Genomic DNA, 24,099 nt, shown 5'->3' on the forward strand with positions numbered 1-24,099 from the left:
TATTACTACTCTTCAAGATATTAGACCATAAGACCATAAGACAAAGGAGCAGAAGTAGGCCATTCGGCCCATCGAGTCTGCTCCGCCATTTTATCATGAGCTGATCCATTCTCCTATTTAGTCCCACTCCCCCTCCTTCTCACCATAACCTTTGATGCCCTGGCGACTCAGATACCTATCAATCTCTGCCTTAAATACACCCAATGACTTGGCCTCCACTGCTGCCCATGGCAACAAATTCCATAGATTCACCACCCTCTGACTAAAAAAATTTCTTCACATTTCTGTTCTGAATGGGCGCCCTTCAATCCTTAAGTCATCCCCTCTCGTACTAGACTCCCCCATCATGGGAAACAACTTTGCCACATCCACTCTGTCCATGCCTTTCAACATTGGAAATGTTTCTATGAGGTGTCCCCTCATTCTTCTAAACTCTAAGGAATACAGTCTAAGAGCAGACAAACGTTCCTCATATGTTAACCCTCTCATTCCTGGAATCATTCTAGTGAATCTTCTCTGTACCCTCTCCAACGTCAGCACATCCTTTCTTAAATAAGGAGACCAAAACTGCCCACAGTACTCCAAATGAGGTCTCACCAGTGCCTTATAGAGCCTCAACATCACATCCCTGCTCCTATACTCTATTCCTCTAGAAATGAATGCCAACATTGCATTCGCTTTCTTCACTACTAACTCAACCTGGAGGTTAACTTTAAGGGTATCCTGTACGAGGACTCCCAAGTCCCATTGCATCTCCGGACTTTGAATTCTTTCCCTATTTAAATAATAGTCTGCCTGTTTATTTTTTCTGCCAAAGTGCATAACCATACACTTTCCAACATTGTACTTCATTTGCCACTTCTCTACCCATTCTTCCAATCTATCCAAGTCTCTCTGCACATCTTTCCCTCCCCCCCCTCTCTCTGCATTCCGCAGGGATCGCTCCCTACACAACTCCCTTGTCCATTCGTCCCCCCCATCCCTTCCCCACTGATCTCCCTCCTGGCACTTATCCGTGTAAGCGGAACAAGTGCTACACATGCCCTTACACTTCCTTCCTTACCACCATTCAGGGCCCCAAACAGTCCTTCCAGGTGAGGCAACACTTCACCTGTGAGTCGACTGGGGTGATATACTGCGTCCGGTGCTCCCGATGTGGCCTTTTATATATTGGCGGGACCCGACGCAGACTGGGAGACCGCTTTACTGAACATCTACCAGAGAAAGCAGGGTCTCCCAGTGGCCACACATTTTAATTCCACATCCCACTCCCAATCTGACATGTCTATTCTCGGCCTCCTCTACTGTAAAGATGAAGCCACACTCAGGTTGGAGGAACAACACCTTATATTCCGTCTGGGTAGCCTCCAACCTGATGGCATGAACATCAACTTCTCTAACTTCCGCTAAGGCCCCACCTCCCCCTCGTACCCCATCTGTTACTTATTTTTATGCACACATTCTTTCTCTCACTCTCTTTTTTTCTCTCTCTGTCCCTCTGAATATACCTCTTGCCCATCCTCTGGGTCCCCCCCCCCCGGACCTCCTGTCCCATGATCCTCTCGTATCCCCTTTTGCCTATCACCTGTCCAGCTCTTGGCTCTATCCCTCCCCCTCCTGTCTTCTCCTATCATTTTGGATCTCCCCCTCCCCCTCCAACTTTCAAATCCCTTACTCACTCTTCCTTCAGTTAGTCCTGACGAAGGGTCTTGGCCTGAAACGTCGACTGCACCTCTTCCTACAGATGCTGCTTGGCCTGCTGCGTTCACCAGCAACTTTGATGTGTGTTGCTGGAATGTTATGTGTTGGATCTGATTAATCTCAAGGATGTGTGCTGAGCCCACTGCTCTACTCTCTACACTCAAGGCTGTGTGGATAAGCACAGCTCCAGTGCCATCTTTAGATTTGTTGGCAGAATCTCAAATGGTGACAAAGAAGCACACAGGAGTGAGATAAATTGGCTGGTTGAGTAGTGTTGCAACTACAGTGTGCATTCCACATCAACAAAACCAACAAGATTGTGGACTTCAGGAAGGAGAAGATGGGAGAAGATACACTAGTCCTCATTGAGGGCTCACCAGTGGGAAGGGTGAACTGCTTCAAGTTCCTGCGTGACAATGTCTCAGTGGTTCTATCCTGGGCCCAACATAATGATGCAATCACAAAGAAGGCATGCTAGTGGCCATGCTTCATGAGGAGTTTAAGGAGATTTGATGTATCACAAAAGACCTGAGCAAATATCTACAGGTGTACAATGGAGAGCATTCTGACTGGTTGTTTCACCTCCTCATATGGAGGCTCGACTGCACAGGATTGGGAAGGAGATGCAGATGGTTGTAGACTCAGAGAGCACCATCATGGGCCCCAGCCTCCCTACCATCTAGTGCGTCTTCAAAAGTGGTGACTCAAGAAGGCAGCATCCATTATTAAGGACCCTCACATCCGGGACATGCCATCTTCTCATTGCTACTTTTAGTGAGCAGGTACAAGAGCTTGTAGACCCATTCTCAATGTTTTAGGAACAGCTTCTTCTCTACCACCATCAGACTTCTGTACAGTCCATGAAAACTACCTCACTATTTTACTCTTTTTTAATTTTTTTTATTGTAACTTACAGTAATTTTCATGTCTTGCACTGCTGCTGCAATAAATTTCACAACGTATGTTAGTGATAATAAACCAAATTATAAATATTTATGTTAGTCCAAAGTCCTTATGTTAAACTTCCTGTGACTGAATCAAATAACATTCACTCTTATAATTTCCAAAGATTAGGATGGTACAGGTGCCACTTTAATGAAGCAAGTTTCTCTTTGACTCATGTGGAGTTTAAAGTCATCAGATACTTGTGTATGTAATTGTTCCTCGTGTTAATTACAAGAGCACAGCATGGGAGCATTGCACAGTGAAGCTCTTTAAATATTATTTACATTTTTTTAGTGTATTATGGAATCTCCATCAGTTGTTGGTACTTGCATTTTCCTCAAAATCAGTTTCTGGATATATTTTTAGCATACCTACCACACAAACAGGTTGGGTTATCACTTATCCTTGATTTCTTTGCCATGATTGACCAAGCTATCGCCCAAAAGACCAATCTTCTGTCGTTCAGATCATCACATAGAAACATAGAAAACCTACAGCACAATAAAGGCCCTTCGGCCCACAAAGCTGTGCTGAACATGTCCTTACCTTAGAAATTATCGAGGGTTACCCATAGCCTCTATTTTTCTAAGCTCCATCTCCCTATTCGGGAGTCCCTTAAAAGACCCTATCACATCCGCCTCCACCACCGTTGCTGGGAGCCCATTCCACGCACCTACCATTCTCTGCGTGTAAAAAAAAAAACTTACCCCTGGCATCTCCTCTGTGCCTGCTTCCAACCACCTTAAAACTGTGCCCTCTCATGCTAGCCATCTCAACCCTGGGAAAAAGCCTCTGATTATCCACACAATCAATGCTTCTCATCATCTTGTACACTTCTATCAGGTCACTTCTCATCCTCCATCGCTCCAAGGAAAAGAGGTCGAGTTCACTCAACCTGTTCTCATAAAGCAAGCTCCCCAATCCAGGCAACATCCTTGTAAACCTCCTCTGCACCCTTTCTATGGTTTTCACATCCTTTCTCCAGTGAGGCGACCAGAACTGAGCACAGTACTTCAAATGGGGTCTGACCAGGGCCCTATATGCAGTTGAAGTCAAAATTTACATTCACCTTTGCCAAATACATTTAATCTCAGTTTTTCACAATTCCTGACATTTAATTCTAGAAAACATTCCCTGTCTTAGGTCAGTTAGGATCACTACTTTATTTTAAGAATGTGAAATGTCAAAATAATAGTAGAGAGAATGATTTATTTCAGCTTTTATTTCTTTCATCACTTTCCCGGTGGGTCATAAGTTTACATACACGTTGTTAGTATTTGGTAGCATTGCCTTTAAATTGTTTCACTTGGGTCAATTGTTTTGGGTAGCCTTCCAGAAGCTTCTCACAGTAAGTTGCTGGAATTTTGTTCCATTGCTCCAGACAGAACTGGTGTAACTGAATCAGATTTGTAGGCATCCTTGCTCGCACACACTTTTTCAGTTCTGCCCACAAATTTTCTATCGGATTGAGGTCAGAAAATGATGTAAAGTCTGGTTCATCCTTGGGAGCAATTTCCAAATGCCTGAAGGTACCACGTTCATCTGTACAAACAATAGTACGCAAGTATAACACCATGGGACCACACAGCCGTCAAACCGGTCAGGAAGGTCAGAATGTCAGGAATTGTGAAAACCTGAGTTTAAATGTATTTGGCCTAGGTGTATGTAAACTTCTGACTTCAACTGTAGCTGCAAAATTACATCTCGGCTCTTAAACCCAATCCCACGATTGATGAAGGCCAATGCACCATATCCTTCTTAACCACAGAGTCAACCTGCACAGCAGCTTTGAGTGTCCTATGGACTTGGAGTCAAGATCCCTCTGACCCTCCACACTGCCAAGAGTCTTACCATTAATACTATATTCTGCCATCATTTTTGACCTACCAAAATGAACCACCTCACACTTACCTGGGTTGAACTCCATCTGCCACTTCTCAGCCCAGTTTTGCATCCTATCAATGTCCTGCTGTAACCTTTAACAGCCCTCCACACTATCCACAACACCCCCAACCTTTGTGTCATCAGCAAATTTACTAACCCAACCCTGCACTTCCTCACCCAGATCATTTATAAAAATCATGAAGAGTAGGGGGTCCCAGAACAGATCCCTGAGGCACACCACTGGTCACTGACCTCCATGCAGAATATGACCCATTTAAAACCACTCTTTGCCTTCTGTGGGTAAGCCAGTTCTGGATCCACAAAGCAATGTCCCCTTGGATCCCATGCCTCCTTACTTTCTCAATAAGCCTTGCATGGAGTACATTATCAAATGCCTTGCTGAAATCCATATACACTACATCTACTGCTCTACCCTCATCAACGTGTTTAGTCACATCCTCAAAAATTTCAATCGTGCTCGTAAGGCGCGACCTGCCTTGGACAAAGCCATGCAGACTATTGCTAATCATATTATGCCTCTCCAAATGTTCATATATCCTGCATCTCAGGATCTTCTCCATCAACTTACCAACCACTGAAGTAAGACTCACTGGTCTGTGATTTCTTTGGCTGTCTACTCCCTTTCTTGAATAAGGGAACAACATCCGCAACCCTCCAATCCTCCGGAACCTCTCCTGTCCCCATTGTTTTGCAAAGATCATCACCAGAGGCTCAGCAATCTCCTCCCTCGCTTCTCACAGTAGCCTGGGATACGTTTCGTCTGGTCCTGGTGACTTATCCAACTTGATACTTTCCAAAAGCTCCAGCACATCCTCTTCCTTAATAGTTGCATGCTCAAGCTTTTCAGTCTGCTGTAGGTCATCTGTACAATCGCCAAGATCCTTTTCCGTAGTGAATACTGAAGCAAAGTATTCATTAAGTACCTCGGCTATCTCTTTCGGTTCCATACACACTTTTCTACTGTCACACTTGATTGGTCCTTTTCTCACACGTCTTATCCTCTTGCTCTTCACATACTTGTAGAATGCTTTGGGGATTTCCTTAATCCTGGTCTGCCAAGGCCTTCTCATGGCCCCTTCTGGTTCTCCCAATTTCATTCTTAAACTCCTTCCTGCTAGCCTTATAATCTTCTAGATCTCTATCATTACCTAGTTTTTTGAACCTTTCATAAGCTCTTCTTCTTGACTAGAATTACAACATACTTTGTAGACCAGTTAATTTATTTGACTGTGAATGAAGTGACTCTACTGATGAATTCATTCTTACCCCTTGTACTGTCTCCATTTCCATCCCATCCAAATTCTTTGTAATGTTTTGCTTCCATTCCTAGATTATCCACTGATGATGTGTCAACTTGCAAGTGTTGATGAGAATAATGTTTTTCCCACTCAACCTGCTTTATCCGTCTGTAATCTTATTCAGTTTATTGAACATCAAATCATCAATATATACAACAATCTCTTTATCCTAATACCATGCTCTTCTGGTCACTGGCTCACATTGGACCAACTCTTTCATTCTGGTTTATCCAAAGTTTCCAATCCCAGTTTTCCCTTGTCAAAAAGTCTTTTTTGTGATTGTATTTCTTAAAAATACAGTCACAATTGTTATGTAAGCAAATGCAGAAACTGTTATTTCTCTTGATTTAGCCCAGATGAAGAAAGCTTCAACTGCTCTCTGTGGTAAAAACTTTCACAAGTTTGCCTTATTTAAGTGGTTTACCCCTTATTCTTAGATTATGTTTGCAGGTATTGGACTACTGCATTTTCAGGAACATCCTTCGTGGGTCTAATTAATCCAAAGCTATTAGATTTTTGTAGGTCTGTGTAAGATCTCCACTCATTCTTCTATCCTTAGTGAATATAAGCCTAGTTTTGAGGCGTCAGTGGTCCGCCTTTGCCCCTTCTCTTGTCAGTAGAAACATTTCTGCCAGACTTAGTAGCTAAGCCACACATGAAGGCCAAGAGTTGGACTTGGTTGTCAGAGCCTGTTAGAATCGCATGCCGTTTGGAGCACCTTATAGGTCGTGGGAGCTTACCCCCACTACCACCCCTGGCTATTACAACTTTAGGAACTTTAGATGTTACATAGTATTATAATACATTTTCCAATGTGCCTGGTGAGTTTAGAGGCATTGTGGATCTGGGGTCGTGGTGAGTTAAAGGGAATGTGGAAGCAACACCTAATGAGTCAGATATTGAACTATCAGGACTTCTGAATTATGGGATTTTATTGCATAGTGTATGGATTAAAGTGAGTGACATGCCAGTGTGAGAGAGTAGATAATAAATGTATCTTTTTCCAGCTGGCAGATGGTGATAAGTGGAGTTTGGGCTACAGCTGTTTACAATATATATCAGTGGGAATATGAATGGGGAACACTCCAAAATTTGCAGATGACACACAAATGGAGGGAGAAGACAATGGGCAAGGGGAGAATGTGGACTGTGAGGAAGATGCGGAGATTCCAAAGTGTTTTAGACAAATACAGATACAGTTTAATGTGGATAAATATAAGGTGCTTCACTTTGGTCCAGAAAACAGAAAGGCAAATTGTTATATGAAGGAAGTTAGATTGAGTAAAGAGAAGATGCAATAAGACCTGAGTGTCCATTTGCACTAATCACTAAAATCAATTGTTCAGAGGCAGCTAGGAGTGGAAAGATAGATTGTGTGTTGACCTTCATTTCAATAGAATTTGAGTACAGAATTAAAATTGCATTTGAACTGGGTGCAAAGAGGATGTACCCAATGGCTAGAGTCCAAAACCAAGAGTCAGAGCTTCAGAGTATGGGATGTACCATAATTCAAAATAATAGATTAGGTGACATTTCTTCCCCATGAGTTTGTCCACAGATGCCAAGAGATTTTTAAAAAATCGCAAAGGAGGTGCTAAAGTGACCAAATGACACAGGAAGAATTTGAGAATCTGAAGTGGATGATTAGGCATAATCATGTTAAATTTTGGAGCAAGGCTAAAAGCCACATGACTTACTTCTATTGCTATTGTCTGTTTCTATTTTATTTTATTTAGACATGCAGTGCGGAATAGTATCTTTGAGCTGTGCCTCCCAGCAACCCCTGACAACCTTGATTTAACCCTACTCTAATTATGGGACAATTGCCCAGTATGCCCTTGGACAGTGGGAGAAAACCCACGCAATTCACGGGGAGGATGTACAGAGACTCCTTACAGAGAATGCTGGGGAATGAACTCTGAACTCTGATACCCTGAGCTGCAATAGTGTCACACTAACTGCTGTGCTTCCCTGACATATGAGAATATGTTCAATGGCCAGTGATACTGATTGAGCTAACGATGCTCTCTGTGGTTCAAGAGAACTCCCAGTGCTTATTTGAACAATACTTTGAGGTCTCTAATATATCTGAACTAGTAGGCTGAATTTCTCAATTTTTAATCATATCCAGACATGCAGTATATTTAATGATATTGCACTGCTTGGGCATTGCACTGAGATATTTATGTAGATTTTGTAGCATGGGAGTGTGATCTGAAGTGGAAGTGCTGCCAGTGGAACCAAATTGACCATGCCATAATCATTTAACAGGCTGAGGAGTGAAGCCAATCCAAGTCTGTACAGTGGTGTTCATCAGTCAAACAGTTTACTGTCAACATGTGGTTAGAATGCAGTGAATGTTTTCTTTCATGTGAGGTAGATACAGTAGCTTGCTGTTCTAAATATGGGAATGTATTTTTTATATTCTCCAGTGGTGTTCTAACACCTCTTTTTAAAAATTAAAACTTGCAGGCCATTCTGGTGTTTGTGTGGACTTTTTCTTTCACCCCTGAATTTATTGTTTTTCTTTCCTCCATCTAAAAAGTCTATATTTCATGGTTACAATATTAATTAAGAACTGTAATAGTACCTATCAAAAGAATGTACATGGATATGTAGATCTCAGCTCCCTGATCTACCGTTTTATAGGCAGAAGATTGAAGAGCTGGAGGCTGAGAGAGGGCGCCTTGATGAAGCCAACAAGATCTTGGAAATGAAACTGGAACGGTGCACTCTACAGGTACCGGTGTCTGAGGGCTAGGTGAAGTGCAATACAGTAGCACATACTTTCAGTTACTTACTCTAGTAAAGACAGCAGAAGGAAACAGCCAGCAAAGTCAGCAGGGTGAATTGCAATTATCCAAGATAAGACCTGGGCTCATTTTGTTAATGCAGCACTATTGTGATTTGGATCGAACTGCTAAAAAGACTAAATGAAACATATTCCGGACCTGCTTTGAAAAAGTAAATGTATACATACTTGAAGGGCAAAAAAAAATCCAGGGCATTGAGATTCGGATTGGTGACAATTGGCCAATTAGATAACACTTTCATTCGGCTGAGGAAATACAATATTGTTGAGCATTCTAACTTTGAGATTATGTATTAGGATCTTATTATACCTTGTGAGGCTTTCTTGCTGGGTATTAAAATGTAATATTGTTTTGAAGATGGGTCAGAAATTCATTTACTACTCAGGAGGATTTTCAGAAGAAAACAAATTATTAACTGTTCAGTCATCTCATTTGCTGTGCTTATCAATTGTTTTCAAATTTATTAGAAGTCAAATCTTATGTCAATTTGGAATTCAGCATTGTGTTTGGCTTATGTTGCACTAGACCCTGATACCATCAATGCTGTTGATCGTTGAAAAGTGGTAAATGTATTTGTAATCTTTAGCTGCCAAGTACAGATATTCTTTTAAAGAAAAGTATAAAATAATTGTTTTTAAGTGTCTGCACAGGTAAGTGTTTCTACTGATAACCTTTTAGAAAACCTTCCTTTTGAGCTTTTGACAGAAAAGTCATAGATTTCATCTAGCCTGTGACTCAAGAGATCTATTGATTTTATCTTAGCATTGATTAGGACTGTATCCAATCTTCTTTTAATTCAAGTCTCAGGGAAGAGTTTGCTGGCCATTCTCATTAGCTTCTTGCACTTGAGTGTTAGCATGCAGATCTGTCGCTGATCTAGTGCCAAATGGTAAAAGTTAAAAATGTTGTGAAGTTAGCCTTTAATGTATCTAATATATCTGAACTAGTAGGCTGAATTTCTCAATTTTTAATCATATCCAGACATGCAGTATATTTAATGATATTGCACTGCTTGGGCATTGCACTGAGATATTTATGTAGATTTTGTAGCATGGGAGTGTGATCTGAAGTGGAAGTGCTGCCAGTGGAACCAAATTGACCATGCCATAATCATTTAACTTGGCAAATGAAGTACAATGTTGGAAAGTGTATGGTTATGTGGCAAATGAAGTACAATGTTGGAAAGTGTATGGTTATGTGGCAAATGAAGTACAATGTTGGGAAGTGTATGGTTATGCACTTTGGCAGAAAAAATAAACAGGCAGACTATTATTTAAATGGGGAAAGAATTCAAAGTTCTGAGATGCAACGGGACTTGGGAGTCCTCGTACAGGATTCCCTTAAAGTTAACCTCCAGGTTGAGTCGGTGGTGAAGAAGGCGAATGCAATGTTGGCATTCATTTCTAGAGGAATAGAGTATAGGAGCAGGGATGTGATGTTGAGGCTCTATAAGGCGCTGGTGAGACCTCATTTGGAGTACTGTGGGCAGCTTTGGTCTCCTTATTTAAGAAAGGATGTGCTGATGTTGGAGAGGGTACAGAGAAGATTCACGAGAATGATTCCGGGAATGAGAGGGTTAACATATGAGGAACGTTTGTCCGCTCTTGGACTGTATTCCTTAGTGTTTAGAAGAGTGAGGGGAGACCTCATAGAAACATTTCGAATGTTAAAAGGCATGGACAGAGTGGATGTGGCAAAGTTGTTTCCCATGATGGGGGAGTCTAGTACGAGAGGGCATGACTTCAGGATTGAAGGGCGCCCTTTCAGAACAGAAATGCGAAGAAATTTTTTTAGTCAGAGGGTGGTGAATCTATGGAATTTGTTGCCACGGGCAGCAGTGGAGGCCAAGTCATTGGGCGTACTTAAGGCAGAGATTGATAGGTATCTGAGTAGCCAGGGCATCAAAGGTTATGGTGAGAAGGCGGGGCAGTGGGACTAAATAGGATAAAATGGATCAGCTCATGATAAAATGGTGGAGTAGACTCGATGGGCCGAATGGCCTACTTCTGCTCCTTTGTCTTATGGTCTTAATGTCTGTTTTGTAGCATGCAGTTCATCACTTTAAATTAAGAGGTGAATATACAGTAAATATTGTTATGCTGAAGCAGCCGAAGCAACATTTTTGATGTTCGTAAGTCTACAGTCTCAAGTCAGGTGGAGATGTATTTGCTTTTGCTCTATTCAAGGAGTTATTTGTTCAGAATGTTCTAATGATATTGTGCAACCAGAGGTTTCTCATAGTTATTTTCTGCATTCATCTCTTGTAACAGATGTTCATATAAGTAAAGTTACTGTTTTGCAGTCCCAAGTGGGTGATTTTTGGATTTCATTCATATAAGATATCAGGAAAGTAATTGAACAAAGATGTATTTGTTATTAATTTCACTTTAAAATCACAGTGTTATATTTATTTTGTCATTGTATTTATTTCTTCTGCTGTGTGTGGCTATCCATTTATTGATTGTCCTGGGAAATAGTGCTGCGCTGCCTTTGTGAATTGCTTATTTAGGTTTGGTGTCACCGAGTAGTTTTCTCAGCCATCATTGCTGTGAGTGAGGAAGTGCATGTTGACTAAGTAAATCTGGCAGATTTTCTTCTCTCAGAAAGATTAATGAACCAGATTGTTTTTTTAACAACAGTCTGGAAGATTCATGCGCATCATTTCTGATACCAGCTCTATGTTCGAAATTATTTAATTCATGGAATTTATGATCCCTACCTGCTTTAGAGGAAGGAATTCAAATTCATGTTTTTGTATCATTAATCCAAACCTGGATTGTTAGTTCAGTGAAATGTTACCATTATAATCAATTGTTTCTGTATCCATATTTATGGTAGTGACTGTTTGTATACATTATATAAATATCACACTGAAGTGATAGCTTATTACCAATTAAAAGGAAGTGCATGAATGCACAATATTTCAAATAGTGATGTAACTGGTAAACAAACAGAACCCCTTTTTCTTTTCTCTGAATAGGTTAGGAGTATCAAAACAGTAGCAATGTTAGGCAAAGTCATCATTTGTTTCAGGTATTCAATTTGTACATCATTAATTGTACATTATTAAGTCATCAACTCTTAGCATAATATTAAATTTGAATTACTATACATGTCTAAAATGATGCACAAGATATCATTAACATTCAGATTCTTGGCTGAAGTGTACCCCTTGTTTCCCTTACTGTTAATCAAGTGATGGCTTTTTGGGAATGGCCCAAATGCTAGAATTAAATCCATATTTTCCCCGATCAGGCCCTTTTATCATAGACTAATTCTACCTAGGCAAATGCAAGCCTTAAATATGTTTGCATAGCAATTGTGCCCTAATTATTCAATATGAGAAGCTCTGAATTTTGTTGCTGTAAACATACATATTCAACTTAAGCCTTTTTTGAAGTGAAGAAAACTTAAAATGAGCTGCCACATCTGTTGATAGAAATGTAGTGGTAAAGCATACTCAATGCTTTGCACATCTGTTCTGGATATAAAATCTTTACAATGGAACTAATTAGTTGTTTATAATAAAAAAAACGCTTTGTTCTGTAGATTTGCCTTGGTGCCTACATGCAATATATCTATATACAATATATTCCAAGCTGTGTCACAGCAGGTGGATAGTCTCCATGAAAAGGTGCAATAACCTGTAATTAATAATCTGTTCCACAACTATATAAACACTTGGGATGTAATTGAGAACCAATTGTACGCAGAAACTTGTAGAGAGAATGGAAGGAGTATGTAACTTGGCAAGTCACCCACGTACTGAACACCCACTTTCCAGGCTACATCCCACATTAGTGTCACTGCATCAATCACTTCAAATATGGAATGGAACATCATCCTTCTTCCCAGGGGTTTGTTGATGGAGAAGAGTAATCGCCTATTATCTCTGAATTTCCTTCTTGCATATGTGTCGGTCTAAATGTCTTAAGCTTGCTATTGTACCTACTTCCCAAGGCAGTGCATTCTAGGTACCTATGACTTTATGTGTTTAAAAAAAAAAGCCTTGTAGATGTTTCTATACTTTATCACACTCACCTTAAAACTGTGTCCTCCAGTATTTGACAGTTTCACCCTGGGAAAAACACTGTGACTTTATAATCCTATATGTGCCTCTCATATTTTTACATTGTTCCATCAGGTTATCCCTTAGCCACTTGCACTCAAGAAAAAAACAATCCAAATTTATCCAATCCCTACTTATAGCTAACCCATACAACATCCTGGCAAATGTCTTCTGCACCCTCTCCAAAGCCTGCAGATCCTCTGGTAAAAGCAGTGACCAGAACTCCACAATGTAGTTCAGATGGAATTCTCCCTGCAGTTTGAGAGGGAGAAGCGAAAATCTGATGTATCACTATTATTGAATTAAATTTATTTAAACCTTACATCTGTCCCACAATGTGAGGGAATAAAAATCTTTGTGTTATGACTCTGTTGCAATGTACAGACATGTGAATTTAAAAGTCTAGTGGCTTGTAGAAAGAAGCTGTCCTGTAGCCTGTTGGTCCTGGCTTTAATGCTGTGTTACTGTTTGCCAGACAGAAGCAGCTGAAACAGTTTATGGTTGGGGTGACTGGTGTCTTCCAGGCCTTCCTTCTGCACCTGCTGATATAAATGTCCTCAATGGAGAGAAGTTACAGTGAACAAAGGGTATTTCAGAGGCATGAGAGAGTAGCTGGCTGAAGTTGATTAGATGGGACACTAGCAGAGATGATGGCAGAATAACAGTGGGGAGTTTCTGAGAGCAATTTGGAAGGTGCGTGTACAGATACATCCCAAACAATAAGAAGTATTCTAAAGGGAAGATGAAGCAAATGTGGCTGACAAGGGAAGACAAGAACAGCATTAAAACAAAAGAGAGGGCATATAAAAGAGCAAACATTAGTGGGAAGTTAAAACACACACAAAATGCTCTTTGGCAGGACTCAGGGGTTTCAGCCTGAAACATCGACTGTACTCTTTTCCTAGATGCTCCCCGGCCTGCTGAGTACTTCCATTTTGTGTGTGTTGCTCGGATTTCCAGCATCTGTAGATTTTCTCTTGTTTGGAAAGTTAAAAGATTGGGAAGCTTTTAAAAACCTAGGGAAGGCAAATAAAAAGGAGAAAAAAGATAAAATATGGTAAGCTAGCCAATGATATAAAAGAGGATATTAAAAGTATTTTCAGATATATAAAGAGTGAAAGGGATGCAAAAGTGGATATTGGACCACTAGAAAATGAAGCCGGAGAGGTAGTAATGGGGGCCAAAAGAGGTTCAGGGCAAAAGTTAGTGTATTTGCTATTACTAAGGACAAAGTGCTTGGAAAGCTGAAAGTCCTGAGGGTAGATAAGTCAACTGGACCAAATAGACTAAACCCCAGAATTCTGAAAGAGGTAACTGAAGAGATTGTGGAGGCATTAGTAGTGATCTTTCAAGAATCACTAGATTCTGGAATGATTTCAGGGGACTGGAAAATAGAAAATGTCACTCTAGTCTTTAAGAAGGGAAGGAGGCAATAGACAAGAATTTATAGGCCAGTTAGCCTGACTTCAGTGGTTGGAAAGATTTTGGAGTCCATTATTAGGGATGAGCTTCTGGGAAACTTGGAGGCACGTGATAAAGTAGGCCAAAGTGAGCATGGTTTCTTTCAGGGGAAATCTTGCCTGACAATTTTTTGGAATTCTTTGAGGAAATAAGAGACAGGATAGAAAATGGAGAGTCAATGGACATTGTTTAGTTGTATTTTGAGAAGGCCTTTGACAAGGTGCCATACATAAGGCTGCTTAACCAGATAAAAGCCAGTGGTATTACTGAAAGATACTAGCATGGAAAGGGGATTGGCTGATTGGTAGGAGGCAATGAGTGGGAATAAAGGGAGCATTTTCTGATTGGCTACTGGCGACTAGTGGTGTTCCGCAGGGGATGGTGTTGGGACCGCTTTTTATGTTATATGTCAATGATTTAAATGATGGAATTGATGGCTTTGTGGCCAGGTTTGTGGACGATACAAAGTAGGTGGAGTGGCAGGTAGCTTAAGAAGCACGGAGGCTGCAGAAAAACTTAGAAAGAAAGACCTGGTGGTCCAGGTCCTTGCTGAGGCAGGAGTTCATGCAGGATTCCCGAAAGGTTAACTTGTAATATGATGAAGGCAAGTGAAATGTTAGCATTCAATTCAAGAGAACTACAATATTACTGCAAAGGTGTATTGCTGTGGTTTTATGAGTCATTGGTGAGGCCTCACTTGGAGTGTTGTGAGCAATTTTGCGTGTCTTATCTAAGATAGGGTATGCTGTCATTGGAGTGAATTCAAATGAGATTCATGAGAATGATTCTGGGAATGAAATGCTTATCATATGTGGAGTTTGATGGCTCTGGATCTGTATTCACTGGAATTTAGAAGAATGGTGGGGGGATCTCACTGAAACTTATAGTGAGGGAGTCTAGGACCAGAGGACACAGCCTCTGGATAGAGGGATATCCATTTAGAATGGAGATGAGGAGGAATTTCTTCAGCCAGAGGATGATGATCTCATGGAATCACAGGCATCTGTGGAAGCCAGACCTTTATGTGTATTTAAGGTGGAAATTGACAGGTTGTTGATTAGTCAAGGTGTGAAAGGTCATGGGAAGAAGCCAAGAAAATAGGGTTGAGGTGGAAAATGGCTCAGCCATGAAAACATGGTGGAGCAGATTTGATGGCCAAATGGCCTATTTCTTTTCCTGTCTGATATGGTTGTATGAAAATTTAGTTGTATAGTGCCACAACAACAAATTTGCTTTCAATGTCAGCAAAAAAAATGCTTATTATTTACTACAGGAGGAGGAAAGGTCAGTAATTTAAAATTCCTTTAGGCTATAATTTCAGAGGATCTGTCCTGTGACCAGAACTTTGTTAGATGTTGGCACAAATTTGGCATGTCATTTAGATGGACAGTGGAGAGTATCCTGACCGGCTGCATCACAGTCTGGTATGGATATATGGAAAAGCCTCCAAAGAGTAATGAATACAGCCTAGACCATCGCGGGAAAAGCCCTCCCCACATCTACACGGAGTACTGCTGCAAGAAAGCAGCATCTACCTTCTAGAACCCCCATCAACACCCCGCCCCCACCCTCCTCAATCCAGATCATGCTCTAGTCTCGCTACTGTCATTGGGAAGAAAGGTACAGGAGCCTAGGGTCCCACACCACCAGGTTCAGCAACAGCTGTTAACATTCAACCATCAGGCTCCTTCCTGCATAACTTCACTTACCTCAACACTGAACTGATTCCACAACCTTTGGACTCACTTTGAAGGACTAATTTTCTCAGTATTATTTATTTACTATTTATTATTTGTATTTGCACAGTTTGCACACTGATTGTCAGTCTTTGTATGTATTTTTGCACTGTTTCTATTGTATTTCTTCATTCTACTGTTAATGCCAGCAAGTAAATGAATCTCAAGGTATATGGTGACATATACAGTACGTTGATATCAAATTTACCTTAAACTTTGAATGCACCTAATTTCTCTTCAGAGGGTGAAATTTCTTGCAAGAACATTTAATCTAAGCCAGTTTGAACTTTTCTGCCATATTTCAGCATCCGTATTGTAAGGAGAATGGGGGTGTCCCTTTCTGAATCATATTTGTGCAGCAGAGAGGAGATACTGTATGTCTAAAGGGATCAAACCACTAGGAGCAAAGCAAAAGATGTAATCAAAAGCTAAAAAAGGAGATTAGAATGTATGAGGTCAGGGGTGTTCTATGTTACTCTTAGTTGTCAACTGCTCCATGAGATAACTATTGCGGAAAGTTTTTCCTCAACCCTTCCAGCAGAAAGGCTAAACAATAACTCGGTGTGGCACTGACACAGTTAGTAGAGCCACTGTCTCAGCTCTAGAAACCCCAGGTGATCTTTACATTGGTTGCTGCCTGTGAGGAGTTCTTCAAACTCCCACTGCTGCAGTCAGATGTTCCCACCTGCTTGAAAAATGCATCAATAATACCATTGTCCAGGAAGAACAGGGTGAGCTGCCTTCATAACTACCACCAGGTATGACTCATATCTGCTGTGATGAAATGCTTTAAAAGGTTGGACATGTTTGGAATTAATTCCTGTCTGAGCAAGAAACTGGATGTGCTGCAATTCATGTCATGTCATGTTTTCTGCAGAAATTCACTGATGACTCAGCAATAGTTGGGCATATAAAGGGAGGATGGGAGGATGAATACAGTGCTCTTGGGAGGATGAAACAGAGCCCTGATGAAGGACTTTGTCAAATGGTACAAGATGAATCATCTGCAGCTCAACATCAATAAGGAGATGGTGATGGACTTTAGAAAGACTAAGTCTGCACTGCTCCCTGTTTCTATGGATGGTGAGAATGTGGATGTGGTGAGGACCTACAAGTACCTGGGAGGTGCACCTGGATGATAGACTGAGCGAACACCAACACAGAGGCTGGGTACAAGAAGGGCCAGAGTCGCTTTTACTTCCTGAGGAAACTGAGGTCCTTTGGAGAATGCAGGCCTTTCCTTCACATGTTCAACCAGTCTGTTGTGGCTAGTAGAGTCTTCTATGTGGTGGTGTGCTGGGGCAATGGCGTCAACACAGGTGATGCCAGCAGGCTCAATAAACTGAGTAGAAAGCCTGGCTCTGTTATAGGAGTCAAACTGGACACAGTGGAGGCTGTGGTAGAACAAAGGGCTCTACGGAAAATCCTGGCAATTCTGGACAATGTTTCTCACCCTCTGCATACTACCTTGGCTGAACAGAGGAGCACTTTTAGTAATAGATGAAGGCTACGTCCACACTAGACCGGATAATTTTGAAAACGCCGGTTTCGCATAATAACGATAGGCGTCCACACCAGGCGATTTTGAAAATACCTCCGTCCACATTAAAATGGGTATTTGGGCGAATCTCCTCCTACTGGACATGCGCAGGACACATCTACAGAATCCACCCACTTCGATGAGTACGCTGGACTCTGACAATTTGGACCAAGCAACAGGTGATGGCTGCGACATGTTTGGTGTGGAATCTCGCCGTGAAAGACCTGGTGCGCGTTTGTCCAGTTACAGATTAGAGAAACTTAAAGGGAAATTGCCAAATGATGGACAGCTGTTGGCTCTCGTGCCGGAGGACTTAAAACTAAAAAACAATACTGGAGCGTATGGAGGCAACCGACAGGGAGTTCACGGACAGTATGACCTGGTTGACGACGAACATTGAAAAACTGACTAACTCTGTTACAGAGGGATTTGCAATGATGAAGAATATGATGGCTCCCCCTGACCCCCCCCCTCCCAGTTTTTGAAAAGCTCCGTTTTCAGGGGAGGAAAATGGCGTTTCAGTGTGGACGGAGGGTCAAGACGAAGAGAAAAAGCTCCGGTTACAGATTTATCCGGTCTAGTGTGGACGTAGCCTAAGACAACTGCGCTGCTCCAATGAGTGCTGTAAAGGTCATTCTTACCCTTGGCCATTAGGCACTATAATGAGTCAACCTATAGCTGGGGAAGTGATGACCCCCTCCTGTTAGACTGTTTGCAGTAACTTATTTTTAAATTTTTTCTTAATTATAATATTTGTGTTCTTGTAATGCTACAGTGACACTGTAATTTCCTTTGGGATCAATAATCTATCTATTTATTTCCCACAACCCATCTGCAGCAGATGTAATCTCAGTGGCTCTGCAATGGACTTTGGACCGCCTGAGTAACAGCAATACCTACAACATTCTGCTGTTTATCAATTACAGCTCAGTATTCAACACTATCATCCTCTTGGTACTAATCAACAAGCTAAAAAACATGACTCCCTATTCCTCTGTTGCAATTGTTGTCTTGTCTTCCTCAACAGGAGACCAAAGTCAGTATGGATTGGTGATGACAGTTTCTTGTTCTTGACAATCAACATCAGCGTACCTCAAAGTTGTATGTCTAGCTGACTGCAGTCACTTTACACTCATGACTGTGCAGCACAAACACCATCTTTAAATTTGATGAAGGCACCACTTTTGCAGGTCAAATCTCAGATGGTGACGAAGAAGAACAGAGGACCAAAGTGATCGGCTGAGTGATGTCACAGCAAACCCTCGCAAACAATGTCAGTAAGACCAAGAAACTGATCGTGAACTTCAGGAAGGGAAAATTGGGAAAACGCACGTGAATCCTAATTGAGGGGTCAACAATAGAAAGGGTTTACAGTTTCAAGTACCTGGGCTTAAACATCAGAGCTATCCTGAGCCCACCATATTGATGCAATCAGTCATGATACATTAGCGGCTTTACTTCATTAAGAGTTCTGCATCTTCAAGCAGCGATCTGAACTGGCTCACTCCTTGCCAACCTGACCTTTTCAATCTGGTCCAGTGCTTAAATTTCTGTCCGAACAATGGGTTCTGCTGCTTGAATATACTGGACTTCACAGTCTTAATTTGTCCTGTTAGTCTCCGTCCGAACAATGGGTTTTGCTTCTTGAATATGCTGGACTTCGCTGCCTTGAGTCAGCCTGTAAGTCTCTGTCCAAACATTGTTTTCAGTATGCAACCTTCTACTGTATCTTTCAATCCTGTGCATTAGAACCTCAGGCCTTCCTAACTTCCTGAAATCCACAATCAATTCCTTGGGCTTGCTGACATTAAGTGTAAAGTTGTTGCTGCGACCGCACTCAACCAGCTGAACTATCTTACTCCTGTTCTCCACCTTATTGCCATCTGAGATTTTGCCAACAGCAGTGGTGTCAACACTGAATTTATAGATGGTGTGTGACCTGTGCCTAGCCACATGGTCATAGAGAGAGTAGAGCAGTAGGCTATGTGCTCATTCTTGAGTTGTACCTGTGTTGTCTGTCAGTGAGTAGGAGTTGTTATTAACTGACTGGTTTCTTGGTAAGGAAGTCAAGGATTCAGTTGCACAGGGAGGTACAGAGGCCTGGGCTTTGAAGCTTGTTGATTAGTACTGAAGGGATGATGATGTTGAACACTGAGCTATCTGACTTATGTGTTGCTGTTGTCTGGGTGGTCCAAAACTGAATGGAGAGACAGTGATGCCTTGCAAGGGTGAACGTCTTCAGTTGCTCACTGCTATAATCAGAGATTCACACCTGGTTTGAGAGCACCAATCATACCAGTGCCTAAGAGTAGAGTGAACTTCCTCAATGACTATTGCCAAGTTGCCCGCACTTCTACTGTGATGAAGTGCTTTGAGTGGTTGATCATGGCTAGAACTAACTCATGCCCATGAACACTACTTCATTATTTTGCTAACTTTTTGCACTACTTACTTAATTTAAGCAAGACAGTGCCGGTGACTAATGGCGACGTCCTGCAGATAGTTCACGAAACTACTTTTTCACCTTCTTTTAAAAATACTTCTACTATAATCTGTGTGCAATTGGAAGCTGTAATTTTACATTTTGATAATGTGTTTTTGGGCTGACTGAGCAATCTGGCACCTTTGTTGTCTCTGAGGGAATTGAGTGTGGTTGAGAGCGAGTTTGGGAACAGAGTGTGCAACCGAATTGCAGAGCCTGAACCCATGATCTGCTCTAATTCTCGGCCAACTCAACTGTTTAAAGCCTCGAGCAAGGTTGAAATCAATGAGGATGAGAACAAAAGGGGAACGGGTGTTCAGTGCTGTCTGTCTGCATTTGACTGATCTCCTCGCTGTTGCTCACTGCTGCCAGAGTCTTCGGTCTTGGGCAAAGTTTGATCGGCATGGTTTGCGGATTGGACTCATTTCTAGAGGACTCTGCAGTTCATGTTAAGTATGTTTCAGGTTTCTGGTTACTCTTTTGCGTGACTTTAATAGGGGCGGACTGGCTTTGTGGCCTGCATTCTGTAAATGACGCAGTGCTAAATTGAATTGAAATGAACTAAACTGAACATTCCTAGACTGTTTCAAGAACTCTACGGTTGGATGTTTAATATTCTGTGTGTTATTCACTCGTTTTTTTGCTGTTTGCACAATCTGTTCTTTTTGCGCTTTGGGTGTTTTGGTACTTTCTTCGAACAGGTTTCATGGTGTTTCGGTGTTTCTTTGTTTCACGGCCATCTGCAAGGAGACAAATCTCATGGTTGGATACTGCATACATACTTTGATAATAAGTGTATTTTGAACCTTTGAATCTTTTGAATATCTTTATTATTGTAATCTTTAGTATTTTCATGTATTGCACTGTGCCACTGAACAGAACAACAAATTGCACGACATAAGTCGGAGATAATAAACCTGTTTCTAATTCTGATTCAGTGACACCTGTTGTGGTGGTAGGCATATTGCACTAGGTCTAGGTCCTTATTCAGGCAAGAGTTAATTGTAACCAATCTCTTCAAGTACTCCATGATAGTAGGTGTGAGTGCTACCAGGTGATAGTCCATGAACATTACCTTGCTATTCTTTGTACTATTTATTCATTTGTTTGTTTGTTGTAAGTTATAGTAGTTTTTATGTCTTATACTGTATTGCTCTTGTATTGTATCACCAGTCTGTAGTTTTTTGACATAGTTTTGCTCCCCTTTTTAAACAATGGTACTCTTCAATCCACCGGAACCTCACTGGCGGTCAGTGTTTAAATAAAAATCTTTGCATGAGCCTCTACAATTTCTTCGCTATCTTCCAACAAGGTCCGAGAATGCACCAAGTCAGGCCAAGGGGATTAATCTAGCTTAGTACCTCCTCCTTGCTAATTTGTTTATACGCGGATAACTCCTCCCTCCTAACTTATCTGTGGACAAAGAATATGGATGTTGGTCTTCATTAGCTGGGGTACTGAGCATGGAGGTAATGGTATAAGTTTGCTTTGGATATAGCTGGAATATTTTGTGCAATTCTAGTCACCACACTAAAGGAAAGATGTGAATGTACTGGAGGAGATGAAGAGGATACTGAATTTACCAGGATATTGACTGAAATAGACTATTACAGATATGAGGAGAGTGGAGGATATATGGAATGCTCTGCCCCAGAAGACTGTGGAGGCCAAGTCTCTGAATGCTTTCAAGAAAGAGATGGATAGAGCTCTTAAAGATAGCGGAATCAAAGGTAATGGGGATAAGGCAGGAACTGGATACTGATTGTGGATGATCAGCCATGATCACAGTGAATGGCGTTGCTGGCTCGAAGGGCCGAATGGCCTATTCCTGCACCTATTGTCTATTGTCTATTGACTGGATCAACTGGTGTTTGTTGTCTTGGAGCAAAGGAGCTAAGGGGAACCTGATGGTATTTTACAAAATTATGAGGTATAAATATGTTGGATACTGATGTTTCCTTGTGTAACCCTCGCTTAGTCTAGCGGTATGATCGAGGGGTGATATCTCCTGCTCAGCCAAACCTTAGAACTCTCGTTTGAGTGAATGCTGTGCGATGTGTCCCCTGTTTCAAATCAGTACCCCGTAATGACAAGCCGTACACAGGATGCGGTTAAATAATTAAGATTTTATAACTCTTACTTGAACTATCGGGTTAGTAGACAACCAAAATATAAAATAAAAGGCGCCACTGTATCTTTATTCAGTCTGTGCATGAATAATTGGTTGGAGCTCATGCAATATCCTCTTTCCACCATTCGATCTCCTCCGATCTCCGCTGGGTCTCAAGCCCCCGCTCGAGGTCCATCTGCTAGCCAGCACACAGCATCTCTTCGTGTGTGTCTTCTCTCTTCATCCCCATGGTGCATTCTCCCCAAATCCCAGGCAAACAACGGCTTTCAGATACACAAGAAAGAATAGCATCTATCCCAATTGGTTAGCAAATGAATATAAGTCCCGTTATCACTAATTATAACCCAAACATGCTGCTACACAGAACTCCTTACCTCAGCAGTTAACATTACAGAGAAGCCATTTTATTATAACACTACAGAGGGAGGAGAAGATAGCGGCGCGACGGCAGCGCGCGCGACCACTTTGGTGGTGATGTCTGTTATCTGCCAAGTAGGGGACCGTGCACAATTCTGATTTGATGGAGATAGACTTGAGAGCATGGAGGAACATCTGGAAAACTTCTGAAATGCCCGCTTCGCTGCTGCTGCTACTGTGTGGTAACCGGAATCTCGAAATCCTCGGCTTTGCGTGTTTCAGCGGCCGGGGCGAGGTCGAAGGCGCTCAGCAGAGGATAGCACTCGGGAGGCTGGGCTGGTCGGAAGCCGGAAGTTTTTGGACGGATGGACTCAGTGTCAGCTGTGGTCAGCTGCTTCCAAGGCATCGGCAAGTTGACGGTGCCTGGAGGTTTATGGCAGGAAGTTTCTCCCTTTTGCCGCCGCTATCGGGGACTCGGGAGTCGATCGACTCGGGGACTTTTGAGACCTTATTTACCGTGCCCATGGTTTGTTCTTCATCAAATTATGGTATTGCTTTGCACTGCTGTAACTATATGTTATAATTATGTGGTTCTGTCAGTGTTAGTCTTTGGTCTGTCCTGTTTTCTGTGATATCACTCTGGAGAAACATTGTATCATTTCTTAATGCATGTATGCATTTCTAAATGACAATAAAAAGAGGACTGAGTGTTCTAATAATCTAAAAAAGAAACCATTTTATTAGCCTTAGCAGGTAACATAAAAGAAGAAACCCTTACACTTGTAATAGAGACACCAAAAACTAGGGGCTTCAGGTGAGGAGTCAGTAGGGATCTGAGGAAGAGTTTTTTTTCCCCACACAGGATGGCTGAAATCTGAAACATATTGCTGGAGAAAGTGATGGAGGCAGTACCGATACAGTCTAAAATGATCTGGAGGAGCACTTGAATTGCCATATAACATATAACCATATAACAATTACAGCACGGAAACAGGCCATCTCGGCCCTTCTAGTCCATGCCGAACTTTTACTCTCACCTAGTCCCACCGACCTGTACTCAGCCCATATCCCTCCATTCCTTTTCCTGTCTGTATATCTATCTAATTTAACTTTAAATGACAATATCGAACATGCCTCAACCATTTTTGCTGGAAGCTCGTTCCACACAGCTACCACTCTCTAGGTAAAGAATTTCCCCCTCATGTTACCCCTAAACTTTTGCTCTTTAACTCTCAACTCATGTCCTCTTGTTTGAATCTCCCCACTCTCAATGGAAAAAGCCTATCCACGTCAACTCTATCTATCCCCCTCATAATTTTTAAATACCTCTATCAAGTTCCCCCTCAACCTTCTACGCTCCAAAGAATAAAGACCCAACTTGTTCAACCTTTCTCTGTAACTTAGGAGATGAAACCCAGGTAACATTCTGGTAAATCTTCTCTGTACTCTCTCAATTTTGTTGACATCTTTCCAATAATTCGGTGACCAGAACTGTACACAATACTCCAAATTTGGCAGTTGTGGGTTTTGTTTGGGATGGTGGACAGTGGGAGGAGTGCAGTGGTAGGAGAGCAGTGGGAGGAGTGGTGGGCAATGGGGGAAAGGTAGACAGTTGTTTTTTTTTCCCCCCGCTGGGGAAGTGGGCAGTGGGAGGGATTGCC

At 41.7% G+C, this 24,099-nt stretch overlaps 1 protein-coding gene across 2 annotated transcripts in view; it reads left to right on the plus strand.

Annotated features, from left to right (window-relative positions):
- The window catches only part of mad1l1 (mitotic arrest deficient 1 like 1), a 1,104,775-nt gene that overhangs the window by 530,025 nt on the left and 550,651 nt on the right, over positions 1-24,099 (plus strand). For both annotated transcript variants that reach the window (XM_072268390.1, XM_072268391.1), the window contains one exon: positions 8,499-8,589. In XM_072268390.1, the coding sequence (XP_072124491.1) occupies positions 8,499-8,589 (91 nt within the window). The remainder of the gene's footprint in view (positions 1-8,498; positions 8,590-24,099) is intronic.

Source organism: Mobula birostris, chromosome 9 (genome assembly GCF_030028105.1).
Source record: "Mobula birostris isolate sMobBir1 chromosome 9, sMobBir1.hap1, whole genome shotgun sequence".
NCBI classification, from domain to species: Eukaryota; Metazoa; Chordata; class Chondrichthyes; order Myliobatiformes; family Myliobatidae; genus Mobula; species Mobula birostris.